The sequence below is a fragment of the Phaethon aethereus genome, assembly GCF_964289735.1.
Source record: "Phaethon aethereus genome assembly, chromosome: 5".
NCBI classification, from domain to species: domain Eukaryota; kingdom Metazoa; phylum Chordata; class Aves; order Phaethontiformes; family Phaethontidae; genus Phaethon; species Phaethon aethereus.
This window is the reverse complement of record NC_138579.1, coordinates 17,781,600-17,796,955: the sequence shown is the minus strand read 5'-3', so window position 1 is coordinate 17,796,955 and position 15,356 is coordinate 17,781,600. Positions and strand designations below refer to the sequence as shown.

The following is a 15,356-nucleotide window of genomic DNA, read 5'->3' as shown; positions in this document are numbered from 1 at the left end:
ATACCACCATCACTGACGGGTTTGGCCTTGACCAGTGGTGAGTCCATCTTGGAGCCGGCTGGCATTGGCTCTGTCGGACACAGGGGAAGCTTCTAGCAGCTTCTCACAGAATCCACCCCTGCAGCCCCCCTGCTACCAAAACCTTGATGCGCAGGGCAATCTAACCAGCAAAGCACTGCATCACACATGCTCTTTTAGGTCAAATCATACCCATTTCTGGAGCTCTACAATCTGAGAAGAGAAATATGTGTATTTAGACCATTGTGAAATTTGGAAGAATCTCTCAGAACTTGAGCTGAATTCAGTAACCACAGCCAACACCATTTCAGCTTCTTTTTAGGAGCAGGTATTGGAAATGTGTGCCGGTAACCAAAATACCCCACTAAGAGAAGATGTGTCCTCATCTGAAACCAGTACTAGATTTCCAGCACATGCAACATGAATGCTTTCATGGTTTAATCCCAGCCGGCAACTAAGCCCCACACAGCCGCTTCTTCACTCCCCCACGGTGGGATGGGGAGAGAATCAGAAGAGTAAAAGTGAGAAAACTCATGGGTTGAGATAAAGACAGTTTAAGAGGTAAAGCAAAAGCAGTGCAGGCAAGCAGAGCAAAACAAGGAATTCATTCACCACTCCCCATGAGCAAGCAGGTGCTCAGCCATCTCCAGGGAAGCAGGGCTCCACCATGTGTAATGGTTACTTGGGAAGACAGACACCATAACTCTGAATGTCTCCCCCTTCCTTCTTCTTCCCTCCAGCTGTATATGCTGAGCATGACCTCGTATGGTATGGAATACCCCTTTGGCCAGCCTGGGGCAGCTGTCCTGGCCGTGTCCCCTCCAGCTTCCCGGGCACCTCCAGCCTGCTCGCTGGCAGGGCAGCGTGAGAAGCTGGACTGTCCTCGACTGCTTAGCAACAACTGAAAATATGAATATGTTATCAACATTTTCTTATTCCAAATCCAAAACACAGCCTCATACTAGCTTCTATGAAGAAAATTAACTCTATCCCAGCTGAAACCAGGACACATGTACATGTAACGATAAAATGCAGCTATAGAAAGACATGCCTATAAATTAGTTTAAGGATAATAATTCTGAGCACATACATATACAATTCAATTCTCAGAGGAGATAAAGTTGGTCATTATTAATTCTGTCCTTTCACTCTCTGGATATAAGAAAAGCTCAAACAGTAGCTAATCTTACCAGATGTATGCATCCTCAGTCACTAATTATTTTTTTAGTTGAAGCTCCCCTCTTCTCTTGCCAGACTTAAACACAAAACAGAACTTTATCAGCTGATTTAGAGCAAACAGGTATAGCTGCAAAACAAACAGGGAAAAAAAGCACTGTAAAGCTCTCCAGGAAAGAAAAAGTAAAGAGATGCAGCAAGCCTGTGACGTTACTGGAAATGTGCAAAGACTAAAGGGCTGTAAACCAGAAATTAACTGAAACATGACCCAGCCCTAACATCCAACTGCACTTATGTGGTACTGGTAATGAAAGCACAAAGCACTCCGGGTATTCCCATTTTTCCTCTTTCTTGATGAAAGGTGATATGGGCAGTCTGTCTTCCACCAGGAGATACCTGCCATGAAGACACTAAGATTTTTTTTTCCGGTACACCCCTGCTTTCCCCCTTCCCCAATCACTTTTCCATAGCTCAGGTATACAACTGCTGGTAGCAGAAGTGAAACATTCAATATGCAGAATATGTGTTTGAATAAAATTCTGTTATAAACTATATTCTATAAATGCACAAGAGTATTCTTTGTCAAATTGAAACTGTCCTTCTGGCCACCAAAAGACACACAAATTCAAAGAATATTTGAATATTAATCATGTATACAAGACATTATGAGAAAAGGCATGCTCAAGAGATGCTGCAAGCCCACCCCTGAGGTAACTCAGTTACCATGCAATGGGAACACATACAGTTCTGTAGGACGTTGAGTTCCTAGAGAGAAGCGGCATTTCAAGAATAAATTTCTTCATTGTATTTGCTCTGTAAGAGGTTTTGGTCACTTCATAAACTTAAATAAGAACAATAAGTACTAATTATTTCTACCAGTTGACTTAATATGGGCACATATTTGCATATTTTTACATAAACACCTAATGATTACAATTCTCATCTGTAACGTTCGCAATGTTTACAACTTATCTTTTCAAGACCTAGAAAAAAAACATTAATCAAGTAAATCTTACTGTCATGGAGGAAATTAGAAGTATTCTACCTACTTTCCAATGATGACTTATAAAGTTAGATCACAGGTTAAATGCAAGTTACTATGAAGCTTGTTGCAGTTTAATTACTTCCTTAGGGATTTCTTTGGCATAGGGAAGTCCTCAAGTGGAATGGGGTTGATCTCCTGCTATTACTGCAAAGAACACAGTAATGGCATGAGTGGAATCAGCAAGCTGCAACATTTGGCCAACTCCCAATTGCTGTGTCTCCTGCCCTGGATCAAGAACCCAGCTGTTCCAGAGCACAGTTAGCTAGAAGGTCACATAAAACCAGCCTTGCAAGATCCCATTCGTTTCACAGAATTGCCCTGTAGTCAGTCCAAAGGGCTTAGGCCCTTCACAACCCTTTTACTCTTACCTGTTGTTTTCTCAAGGGGGGAGAGGGGACGGAGGAAAAAGTTGGTCAATAATGAACTATTCCTGCAGTAAGAATCCTCTTACTTGGATAAAATATTCTGTTGGCTTTGGGGCAAAGCCTCCACAGTATTCCATGAACTAATAGATTAAAACTCAATGTTCCAAAGAGTTGCTTTGAGGTTGCAATAATTTTCAGCTCAGCTCAACACCTTCCATGAAGTGGTTATCCACCTTGGCACAGTGGAGCATTACAGCCTTGTAATTTATTTTCATCAGGAGCAAATGACAAGCCAGAAAAGATTCTATCACATTAATGAAATTACAATGTGTAATGATCACATTTAACTTGCCATTAACGATTACAAGCACATTGGATAACTGTGCACTCTCAGACCTCTCAATGGGATGCTGACAACACTGAAATAAAAGCTATTCTGCTTGCAAATGCGCATATAGGCATATGCAATACAAGAACCAGTAAAAATACCACACCCAGATACAGATCAAGAAGTTGCCAAACTCATTGATCATCTTCTATATTGCCAAGCTAGGGCAGACCAATCTTCTGCCTCCACTCCAAGTGATTAACCCTTTAAATCCAGTCCCTTTCTTTAGCAATTTGTTGGAAAGTTCAGAAAAGAAATGGCTGCAAGCTCTCACTGTGAGGAAGCCCATGGATTTATATGCTCCTATTCCCTCCTTACTCTTACAATCCCTTCTTCTATAGCCTGTACACTGTCCCTCCCCTAGAAGTGCAGAACATGTGGCAGAGGGCCAACCTCTTCTTTCCTTGGCATCTCACACTTGCTCATATGCCTCCTTGATGAGATTTAAAGTTTTATCCCTCCTTGAGGATAGATTTTAGATAAGATGTCAGAGGCAAAAGTGAGCTCTAGTTTACAAACCTATCAGCCTCCTGCTGGTGATGCTACTGAGGTTAAGTCAGGTTTTGCAGCGTTTTCATTCTCAAGAAACTCTTTGATCTGATATTACAAATCCATCTAGATATTTTTATTTTCCAGTCTAAAACATGGTTCTCTCTGCAGTGAATAGAGGAAAATCAGAAGATACTCCAATGGAGAAATAGTACTTAGTACTTGGTATCTATGGATATCAAATGATTTCCATTTTACAGATGGAAACGTATCTGGCCTAGCTGAGACTGTAGGCATCCAAGAGTTTGTAACAACAGCAGAACTACAGATAATGTCTCTTCTGTTACTTCCATCCTAGTGTCCTATCCACAGGACTGTACTACTCATTCTCCGTTTTTGTTGTAAATACTACTTATTTTTTTCATTGAAAAGTCTCTAGCTAATCTATCTCTGCAAGTCTTTAGCCTGGAAAACTATCCTCTGGGCCTTGCAAGTTTTCTAAACACTTAATTGTTGTTAGTGGATCTCAATTTGTATCTGCCAGGCATGGGTTCAAACCTGCTGAAATGGGTAAAGAAGGACTTCAGTCCTTGCAAGTACAATTTGCAAGTCCTGTATCATTAGCCGCAGCATGATCTTCCATTGATTTCTTCTGCACAAAAGGTAGTTCCATACTAAAGACAGTTTTCCATTTTATTATAAACATCATCCCACACCTTCAGGTCTCCCAAGCTGCCTGATAATTGATTGGTCTATGTGGAACCTCACCACTTGAATGTCACACATGCATAACCATGAGCTATAGAAATAACTAGTGTTTCTAAAACAGGTCAGAAGCCTTTGGTTATTTACAACTGTAAATTTCTGTCTTCACAACTTATGCTGCAACAACAGTGGAAGGACTTCCAGTAAGAGGACATAAAAATAAACAAAACAAAAAACACATGATGGTATACAAACAAAAATGCATTTCAATTTTTTGTTCCAAAATTAAACATGAAATGCATCTCATATTGTTTTAAAAAAAACTTAAAATATCAGTTGTACAAACATGCTTTCAATCGAACCTTAAATTGTTTTAATCCTTAGCCAGAACCCTCAATAATTGTTATTGGTTATATCTGTGAGCCAAATCCTCTTACCAAGAGTCACGGCACTCATAAACACACTGCGTTTGCATCTAGTGTTGACTTGGAAAGATGGGGAGGCAGCACTTACCTGCTCTTCTTTCTTCTTGATCCATGGCCAAGAGTGGCTTAGCAATGCAGTTTGGAAGAGTACTGCTTCCAGTTCACATGTTCTTCTTCCAGAGGTGAAGATCAGACCCCATAATCCCAAGACCTTCTTTCCCCAAGAGTATCTTTAGATGCTTTTCTAGGACAGCTGTGTTTCTACTTTGTGCTGATCCAAAAGTGATTAAAAAAATGCAAATGAAATTGAGTGGGATCAATAGATTGGTTCTAAACCAGTATCTAGTCATTATTTAAATGTCCTAGACATTGAGAACTTAGACTTGAGACTGAGAAAAGAACAGCAAAATCCTGCAGAAATAGGCAAGATGCAAATTAATAGACTTTTTAGGACTATTTTTAATATTTGATTTAACATAAAGTCTTTTCTTTTTATTGTTTTAATTTCATAGTCATCTGACATCCATCCATCCAAGACCAAAATTTTCAGTGTGCAACTGAAAAGACTGTGGAGCTGAAATAGAAACTAGTTCTGTTCCTAAGACAGCTACTTCAAAGGGATTGATATTAGAAAGAATTACTCTAGTGCACCTAATGTCCTAGCTCTTCGTCCTCAACATGAATTCTACTTACTCCTTAACTGCAATGTGTCTGGTGACTGAACAGTTTTCCTAGTGATCAGTCAGCCAAAGCATTAAACCATCATAACCAATATGGCCATAATCAGTCCCTGTTTCAGTGTTTTTTTCTGATGTCAGAATAATTTAGATGCCCGGATATCTGAAGCAGCTGTGCCAATGAATACGTGAGCAGAGAAAAACACAGCTGCTTTCCAATTCAGGAACATTGCTCTGGATTTTCTTAAGCATCTGGTAAATCAGATGTTCTTCTAAGGCCAAGCATGATGGGTATCAATAAACTTTTATCTTGCCTTCATGCAGGTGGAGATAAGCCTCACACAATGTCTGAGGGTCTAATGTTGACCTCAGTCAAGCCTCATTGCATGGAAAATACCTACTTCTATGTCAAGGATACACTTACAAACAATAATACTGCCTCTGAAAAGCCGCAATAATTTACTCATTTAAAAACTGTATTGTACTAGTGTAATTATTTCAGTTTAGAAACATGGCTTTTGTCTTAAAAAGTATCCCACTAAAACTTTTAGCATGAATACACATATATCCTTAAAAGTTATTCCACCAACAAGAGTACTAACTGCAGCAACTTCAGTAATGCAAACCCTTTTCTATCAATAAAACAGCACCTGTACAAGGTGGGAAGGACCACTATAGATAAACAAGTCAGAGAAGAACAGTTCAAGAATTTTAAAGGGAGAAAACTCCCCTGGGATTACTAATGACCCCTTCCTGCATGGCTCTGTCCCATAATCATTAGTCTTTTTGACCAGGCATTAACACCCTATCTTCACTGAACGTATTGCAAAATAACCCCATCTATAAATGCAAGTGGGAAATATTACCAGCTCAAGAAGAAAGTTTCTCATTAATTCACAAAGGCTTTGGGTCAGGCCTCCATGTTATCCTTTCGACCAGGCTAAAGGAGATACAAGTGAGTGAGTTTCGTTGTGAAGAGCTGTCTCCATAGCATTAGGGCCAACTAAAAGAAAAATACAGAACGTTATAAAAATGTGCATGATAAACAGAGTATAAAACCAATGAAAAAGTAGTATTAAACAAATAAGACCTAATAACTGATGTAATCGAAGCCTGAGACTTTCTACATAATGACAGGAAGCTCCAAATAAAGGGTACTGGGTTCGTGCCCTTCTAAATAACTACAGTTTCCACAGAAAATATCAGCCTCCTTAAGGCCCTTAGGTTAAGGAGATTTATTGTGATAACAATAGCAGTAGTTTATTTGAGACAGTTAATCAAAATTCTAGCACTTATAAGCCCTCTGTGGAAACTACAAATTTAAGAAGCTGAAGACTAAATATTCAAGAATAAGCTTGCAATCTACACATGTACAGTAAATTTCAGTTATGTGTTTCATTATCCTGGTGCCTTATAGCTTTTAAGGGGTTTACAACTTGGCTGTAATTACCCACTGTGGGGTAAAATTTGGCATTAAAAGAACTCTTTTCCATTCTCTCCTCTTAATAGAACATTACTCACCCTCTGCTGGTACTGCGTTCCTTGCACATGCAACACTCAGCAGGAGTTTTTGGGTGCACAAGCAAAGCAGATCAGGGTTCTTTTTGTGGCTTTTAAAAATACATCTTTCATACACCAAAACCATGTTGCTCCTACTTTCACTTATCTTCCATTAATTTAGCCTTCAGTTTGGGTTCACCTGCATGGCAAAAATATGTATAATTTGTTCATGAATCAAGAGAAATTAGACTTATAATTACATGAAGCATATACATGAAGGCCTTATGTTCACAAGGAAAGTCAAATTTCCACCAGAACAGGAAAACATGGTGATGGCATTAAAGATCAACACTCAAAATACGCATCGCTTCTGCTTCCCCACACTGTGCCAAAGACTTCCTGCGTGTCCCCCTGAGGAAGAGGTACCTAAGCTTTTCCAACAGTAAAATGGAGTAACAGTAGTTCCCCACCTCAGGATCACTCTGAAAATTCACAGTTCTTTGACAGCTTGCCAAAAGCCCTAAGTAAAGGAAATAAATACAGTTATATTCAGATTCTGCACTCATAACACCTTGGAGTCAAGAGGGATGCCAGCTTCAGAAGTTCTTATCCTTGTTCTCAGCAACTTATTCCAACAATGCAGTTTGCAGCGCAGATCCAATGGTTTGTGATGCAACTCTACAAACCAGATTGCTGAAATGATACCATCAGAATCCGGCTCCCAATTCTCTGTTATTTTCCTAGGAAAAGTACGTATTAACTCTGTCATGTCTACAGGTCCACCCACCTTGCAGAGAAAGGAAGCCGAGAAAGAAGTCCTGCAGGCAGCTGCCCTGTTGAAGGAGAGAGTTTTGGCCAGAGGAAGAGGGCTCCATTTGCCAAGGTCATCTCTTTTGCCAGAGTGTAGCCATGGTCAAAACCCGACACACACTGTTCACAAAGCACTCTGCAGTCAATGGATAGAAAATACCAAGTAAGTCCCCTCAAAGATAGAAAAGCATAAAGATTTATTATTATTGTTTATTATATAAACAAACACAGGCAGACTCTGGTGGGGATTCAATGCCCCATTGTTCAGCGTTTTAGGGGAAGGCCCTTTTCTTGGACGTAATGCAAGGGGACAATTATAACTTCTACGTTGGCACACGTATTCGACATGTTTTGGGCTATATTAATGAGGTGAAGCTCCAAACCTCCAAGGTAAGCATGCATGTTTGTCTGGACAAGGAGTGGAAGAGAAATGCAAACACCAGTATTCAGACATCATTTAGAAGGCAGAGGTGAAGTAACTTTCAACATGCAACTGCATAGGTACTTTTAAGCTATGACAAGCATCCTGGCTTCTTCTCTCCTGCTCCATATTATTCCGTTCAGTTGTGCCTTAAGTTTTGCTGTATGTCCTGAGGGATCTAGTCTCTGCCTGTATGCATCTGTTCTATCCTGAGGACAAGAAGTGAAAGAAGTCTGATTCCTTTTTTGAGTTTACACCTGAATTCTCCATTGTTGGATAGTTTCAATACAGACCAGAATATTGTAACATAGGTTTCTGCATTTAAAATGGCCAGATACTTTACAGAGATAGGTCACTTTAAAGTTTGTATTAATTGCTTATAATCTAACATGTTATAGCTACAACTGTTACCTTTGCATAGCAGCCTCTAATCAAATGAGGGTAAGTGGCAACCCCAGAGAAACAGAGTAATTTGACTACACTTCTCTGTCTAGCTTTAGTCAAGACTCACCAGGTCTCTGAAGTAGGAAAACATAAAGTATAAATGGAATGAATGAAATGAATGAAACCCTAAGGGGGTAGAATACAAAACAAAAACTCTTTAGGTTTTTGTTCATGTATGCTCCTTGGTGTATAACCCCAGAGAACCAATAAATGCAGATGGAGCACAAAAAATATGAACTCACCCTAATGTTGCGGGTTTTTTTATAACTTCCACTAATCCAAATGTTTGTTTCACAAGTCATGTGTAAGAAAGAGTTTGCATGGTTTATATTCCCAGGATCCCATTATGGTAAAGCTCAAAACCAATTCACTCAGGTATTAGTAAAACCAAAAAGAAAAAAAAAAGAGACCAGGTTTTCAGCTGATAATAAATCACTTTATGTCAAGCAAAGAAAATCTGACCTCTGCTTTTCAGTATTACGTATTACAACAAGACTACAGAAATAAATATGGTAAATAAGGTATTAAATATAAAACATAAATTTTGGCCATCTAAATGCAGATGGCACACTGAAGATATTAATCAGATTGCTCAATCTGCCTCTACACGGCAGAAAGCTTCTGCATTGTCCCCTTACTACACATTGCTCTCCCAGGCTTTCCTTTGCAAGGGAATTTCATAACCCAAAACAGCTTGGCGTCAGGAAGATTTATTTGGTGTATGCTCCTTTTGTATAATTATTCAATTATTACTCCTATAATGCATAGCAATATCTGGAATAATTCTTCGCTAAAATGGTGAACCTCTGAAGTAGCTTATGTTTCTTCTTATAATCCTCCCCTCACCCTACCTCCCTGGTGAGATCTAAAGGGTGTATTATTCATTCTACAGATAGAAATTTAGAAAGAAAGAATTACAACTTTTCATAGAAAATCAGTGAGACAGGAAGAAACTGAACTCATGTTGTAAAGCTAAATAGTACATCAGTACCATGAACCATACATCACGTTTCAGAAATAACTAAGTGGGTTTTTAAATCATGTTAAATCTTCTGAGAATGGGTTTGCAACAAGATGCAAGGTTGTAAATTGCAGTGGAGGAGACACAAACAAAACAAAACAAAACAATTTTTTTTTTTTAATCTCTTTGTTCTCCCTCTTAGACAAGTGTTAACAAACACGACCACAACCCACTTTTTCAAAGCCCCTTTGTTAGAACCGAACCTGGTGGAACGTAACACGTATTCAGGTCCCTCACTTTGCCTTTCCCCTACTGCACCAACAGAAAGAGAGAATAATTAAAGTTGTTACGTGGCATTTGCATTTCAGCACATAGGAATTCTCCTAAAATAAAAACCCAGTCAAACATCTAGAGACAGATTATGCCAACCAAACAGCACAAGTGACTGAGAGATCTTCTTACTACAATTGTCCTCATGCTTTCAGTCATTTAATTTTCTACTTTCTTGTTCCTTTTGATGTCATTTGCTCACTGCTTTTCAGTTTTCAGACTTTTCCAGACTGCGTAGGATCTGATTTTGTAATGTAAAAGGGAGAATGAAGCCTTTAGGTTTTCACCAAACACTAGTGAGAAAAAGAATGAGATATATACTCCTACTGCCTAATAGCACAAATGCCATTGCTAGTAAGTAATCTAAAGCTTTAAGGTAAAGATTAAAATTGCTTTTCAATTAGATTTTAAAGTGATATTATTGACGCTAATAGAGCTATGTCTACATATAGTATTAAGAACAGATACCAGTGACTGCAAGATCAAGCTTATGGTAATCAATAGTTTATAGTCAACTCAAAAATTAACTCAGACTAAGGTACAGCATGATTTTAAAGCAATCATTGGTGACTTCATCACGATCCCACGGATAGAAAGCACGTTTTAGAACACAGTGTTTTGATTCTTATGTCACGTCCCATGCTCCCATAGAACAAAAAGTTGTAGATAAATCCATAAATCAGCACGTTCGGTGACCTGGACCTTCCGTGGTTCTCGAGCACCTTAGTCCCATTGGAGAAGTCTAAAAATCTCTGAAGATGTGGACTGCAACCTTAAGTAACTAATATCAGTTATCAAAAACATATTTAAAGCCCACCCCTTACAAACTCAGATCCAGTTTAACTCCCACATTGAACTATGCAGGTTAAAATCCTTAATAGTGACTTCCAAAATTACCACTCCACACACAAAAATGCAAAACAATACAAAACGAAACCATACCATGCTCCCAATGTGGCAGTAGGATATTTATACATGGGAAGTAAAGAAAATATATAAGCATTTGCAAAATCCTGGGCAATATTATCCTTAGACCTGGTTTTTATTTGCAAATCAAGTATGCATTTTAAAACCTAACAATGACTAAATACAGAGGAGATGACATTAAAATTCCACTTAGTGAGACTTCCTGCGTATAACATAACAAAACACTTCTGTTGAAAACTAAGTTTCTATAATTTGAAAACTAATTTTCAGTGCTGCTGGGTTGTAATTCAATACAGTTTACAGAGATCGGATATGTATCCGTAGCAGTAAGGCAGCATCTCCAAAATGCAACAGCTCTGTAGAGCCAAACCATAATATATATCCAAGAAGAAGAAGGATCCATTTGCTTTTCCCCTTCCTTCGTTGCGCTAAGGACCAAGAGACTAAATTTCTTCTTCTCTTGAAGAGAGCAGTAGCTATGAAACTATAAGCCCCCTGAAGGACTGGCTCATACAAAACCACACTTAATTTCTTTCACGGCAGCTGTTGCTACACCTTCGTACGGGGAGAGATTGGTCAGAGAGAGATACCACACCTGCATGGAAACATGGGCACAATAGGAAGTGTTATCTGAGCAGACAGGTACTGAGATTCACTCTATCATCACGCTAATATCCGCAATACGCACCACGCTACAACACCCATAAAAAGCTGGATATATCAGGAAAGGGAGGAAAAGCACAAGGACAAGCAACAGAGCACATGACCCTTTCTAGTGTCACTGGAAGCAATGGTGAGCACATTTGTATAAACCAATTTCTTGTCTAAGCTAAATGAGCTGAATCGATGCAGGTGAGTTTAGGCATTGGCCATACTTTGAGAAAAATCAGCTCACTACCACTTAACTTCTGGATGAAAGGTACCGCATGAAGATTTCCAGCCAGAGGCTATCTGCATCGGCTTTACACCTCCAGGTGATTTGTTTTCAGTTTGTAGAGAGGCATTGTAGGCAAGGAGAGAGAAAGGTCTTTCTAACCAAGAGGACATGGGGAAAAACCGCGGTGGTTCTGCTCTGAAGGGACGAGCACTAATAATTGGGGAGTCGCAGGAAAAAAAGCGTGAGGAAAAAGAATGTGGGTTTTATTGGGAGAATAGACGTCTCTTTTACAAGGCCCTCGTAGAGGGAAGAGTAAAATGAGACCGGGGTGTCACAGCTTTCCTGATTGCAAAGGTGCTGCCTCAAAGGGGAGAAAACATCCATCAGCAACTTCCTCTGAAACATCCCCAGGAGCAGCATGCGAGGGCCCGTACCTCCTCTCACGCGTAATTCATCGGATAATGGCTGAAATTTATTAATAGCCGTTTTAAACACTGATGTAGAGAGATAGCTTTTCTAAACGGGGGTCAAAGACAAACTCTTCGGAAACTCAGCAAGGCATAACCGCAGAGAGAGGGGGAGAAAAGCGCGGGGAGACGAGGCAGAATAACAAGCGTGAGGCCGGATTTGCTTTGCCTGCAAATATTTCCTAAGGGCATCGCCTCCAGCTCGGCCGGACCAGCGGGGCGGGGGGGCAGCGGGGCGGGGGCTGCCCGCCGCCGCTCCCTGAGGGGAGAAGCCTTTGGACCTGGGGCCGATATACAGACAGACTGGCCCAGCGAGACGCTCCGGGAGGAGGACCGAGGCTTGTTCCTGGCCCCCCCGGCAGCCCGGCATCGCGGGCCCGGCCTCAGCGGGGCTACCCCGGGCGCTGCCAGCGGGGACGGGACCGGCCGGCCTGCGGCTCGCCGCTTTTCTTCGGGGCGAGAACTCCCCCGGCCCCTTCGGCCCGCGGCGAGCCGGTGGCCAACGGGCCCTCCACTTGCTCCGAAACCGTGCGAAACCTCGTTAAATAAGTAACCGCGCTGGGAAGGCCGCCCCTGGTCCCCGGGGAGCGGGACACCGCCGCTCTCCTCTCCCTCTGTTTCTCCCTCTCCCTCTCCTTCTCCTCTTCCCGCAGTGCCGCGGCGCAGGGGTGAACAAACGCGCCGCCGTCTACCTGTGCAGTACCTCCGCAACACATTTTATTTACACGAAATCAAGTCGGGGTATTGTACATTATATACAGATATTTTCCCTCTCCAACAAGGCAGAGCTTGTGCAAGATTAGTAGCATCCTCTGGAGCGTATCCGACAGTCCACGGGAAATGTCCCCCCTGAGAGGTATCAGCTGTCGGAGTCCAAGTCACTTTTCCCGTCCTCTTGTCTCTTCTCCGGAGACGTTTTAGACGCTTTACTCCATTTTTGTGCGTTTTCTGACTCCTCCGAAGACGACCGCTTTTGCCTCCTCCACTTTGCCCGGCGGTTTTTGAACCAAACCTGTGACGTTAAGAAATTAAATTATTAGGGGACAAAAAAAAAAAAAGAAATAAAAATTTAAAAAAGCACGCAAACCCGCAGCCTGACCTCCGCCCCAGCCGAGCCCGGAGCCGCCGGAAAGCTGCCCCTCGGGCGGGGGGAGAAGGCTGAGCGCGACCAGGAGGCACGATCGCCTCTCGACATTTGCTCACAGCCCTGTGATCGGCTCGGCCAGCCGCATTCAGAAGGGCGCTTGGAAATAATAATAATAATAATAAAAAAAAAAAATTTAAAACCCCTTTTTCTGTCTGCTCCCCCTCCGCCCCCCAAACCTGCTGCTCCCCCCTCCGCCAGCGGAGCGGGCCGCCCCGAGCTACCTCAAGCCGGAGCGTGTTGAAATGCGAAGGGGAGAAGGTGGAAAGAGGAATAGGGAAGCAAATTACCTCCACTTTCTCCTCTCTTAAGTGCACCCTCCTGGCCAGCTGTTCCCTGGTGCCCACGTCTGGGTATTTGGTTTCCTGGAAGAGGTTTTCCAGCGCTTCTAGCTGCTCGTCAGTGAAGATCGTCCGATGTCGCCTCTTTCGCCGGCAGTGCAGCTGGTTCAGTAACTGCAGCTCCGTCCGAGACAAAGTGCCCACGTTCACGTAGGGCAACATCTGATGGGGAACAGGGGACATCAGGACTGACCCAGTGCCCTCGTAACCTACGGACAGACAGACGAGACGACGACAGGCTTTGCATGAGACGGCTGCTGCCCCCCACCCCCCTAAAAAGCCCCCCTCCCGCCGCCCACCCGCGCTCCTGCGGGCCGCCGGCTCCCCGCCACCCCTCCCGCCCCGCGGCTGCGGGAACAAAGAAAGCCCGTCCGCCCCGTCCCACGCGGGGCCGCTCCGCGAGGGGCCGCCTTACCTGCGGGGGGCACGCAGGAGCACTGCTGGGCGCCCAGGGGCGGCACGGCCCCGCAGCAGGAAGGGCCCACGGGGGACGCCGGCACATGCAGCTGCCCGTAGTAGTAGTTGTTGTAGCCGAGCCGAGAGCCGGTGACGGCCGGCGGCAGCGCGGAGGCGGGTGCCACCGCCCGGGAGTAAAACCCGCCGTAGTCGGAGGCGCCGCCGTAGAGCGAGTCCCCGTGGAGGCCGGGGAAGACGACGGGCGCGGCGCTCGGGGGCAGCAGCGCCGAGTCCTTGCAGCGGGGTCTGGCCGCCAGGATGCTGTCGATGCTGAACATGCTGGCAGGCATGCCCCGGGCCGCGCCGGGGCCGGGCAGCGGCCACCGGCCGGGGGCGGGCGCGGGCGGGCAGGGAGGGAGGGTGGCGGCGGCGGCGGCGGCGGCGGCGGCGGTTGCGGGGGGGGAGGGAGGTGAGGGGGTGGAAGGCTGGAGAGGCACGAAATCGAAACTTGTCGGAGAAATTTTAAAAAGGGATCGGAGCGAAAAGAAGCGTAGCTTTTTCCGAGGACAGCTTGCGGGCAGAGTGTGCGTGTGCGTCCGTGTCCGTGTGTGTCTGTGCGCGCGTGTGCGTGCGCGTAGGATCCACCCCTGGAACTTTCCCCCCTCAACTCTCGCCTGTTTACTGATCTCAACCCAGAGGGCTGCTCGGAGTATAATCCATCTGAACCTCTTCCCTTTTTTATACCCAGGCGACGTCATCCTGGATTTAGTTCCTGGTAATATGCAGATGACAAACAAAACCACATTTGATTTTTTTTTTTTACTCCCCCTTTTTGGTGGGGAAGTGGTGGGGGCTACACAAAGGAGTGAAAGGAGCCCGGCTCTGTGTATTGAGAATTAATGAAATTAACGTAATCCTTTCCATTAGTGAGCTTTTTTGAAAGGCCCCAGATTTAGGCTTGATCTCCGCTGCACCGGCTAATTGCCCAGGTTAATCTTATTAATGCCATTGTGCAGAAGTGGTTAGCAGGTCCTAGCCTTGTCTATTATGCACCTACTTTGCTCGTGTTAGTTCACATTAGTGGGTGCGATTTCCTCCGTCTGAAGCTCAGATTCATTATTTATTCTTCGAATCGGTTAAGAAGCACTTTTTAAAAAAAAAATAAACTGCGATATAACCATGCTACTCCCCCCCGCAATGTTTCTGCAGCAGGATCTGAATCTTGCGTCCCCCGGCTCGGGGAACTGAAGGGCCACAGCGGAGTATGCGTCCCCCTGATTTAAGCTTTACGCAGTGAAGTAACAACGTCTTCACTGAGTAAATAAACTTTTTTTTTTTTCCCTTTTCCTAGATCACCTGGCGGAATTAGGACGCGTGAATGTTGTAAGCATTTTTTTTATATATACAGATTTAGATCCAGACGGGTATCACTTTTTATTTTTAAACAAGC

At 43.4% G+C, this 15,356-nt stretch overlaps 1 protein-coding gene across 1 annotated transcript; it reads right to left on the bottom strand.

The window, feature by feature from the left end:
- Positions 1 to 12,506: 12,506 nt before the first annotated feature.
- Positions 12,507 to 14,311, bottom strand: GSC (goosecoid homeobox). The gene is made up of 3 exons (XM_082000084.1): positions 13,926 to 14,311; positions 13,460 to 13,719; positions 12,507 to 13,037 (listed from the first exon to the last, which is right to left on the bottom strand). The coding sequence occupies exons 1-3, from the start codon at positions 14,254 to 14,256 to the stop codon at positions 12,885 to 12,887; spliced, it is 744 nt and encodes a 247-aa protein (XP_081856210.1). The 5' UTR covers positions 14,257 to 14,311; the 3' UTR covers positions 12,507 to 12,884.
- Between the last annotated feature and the right edge of the window lie 1,045 nt (positions 14,312 to 15,356).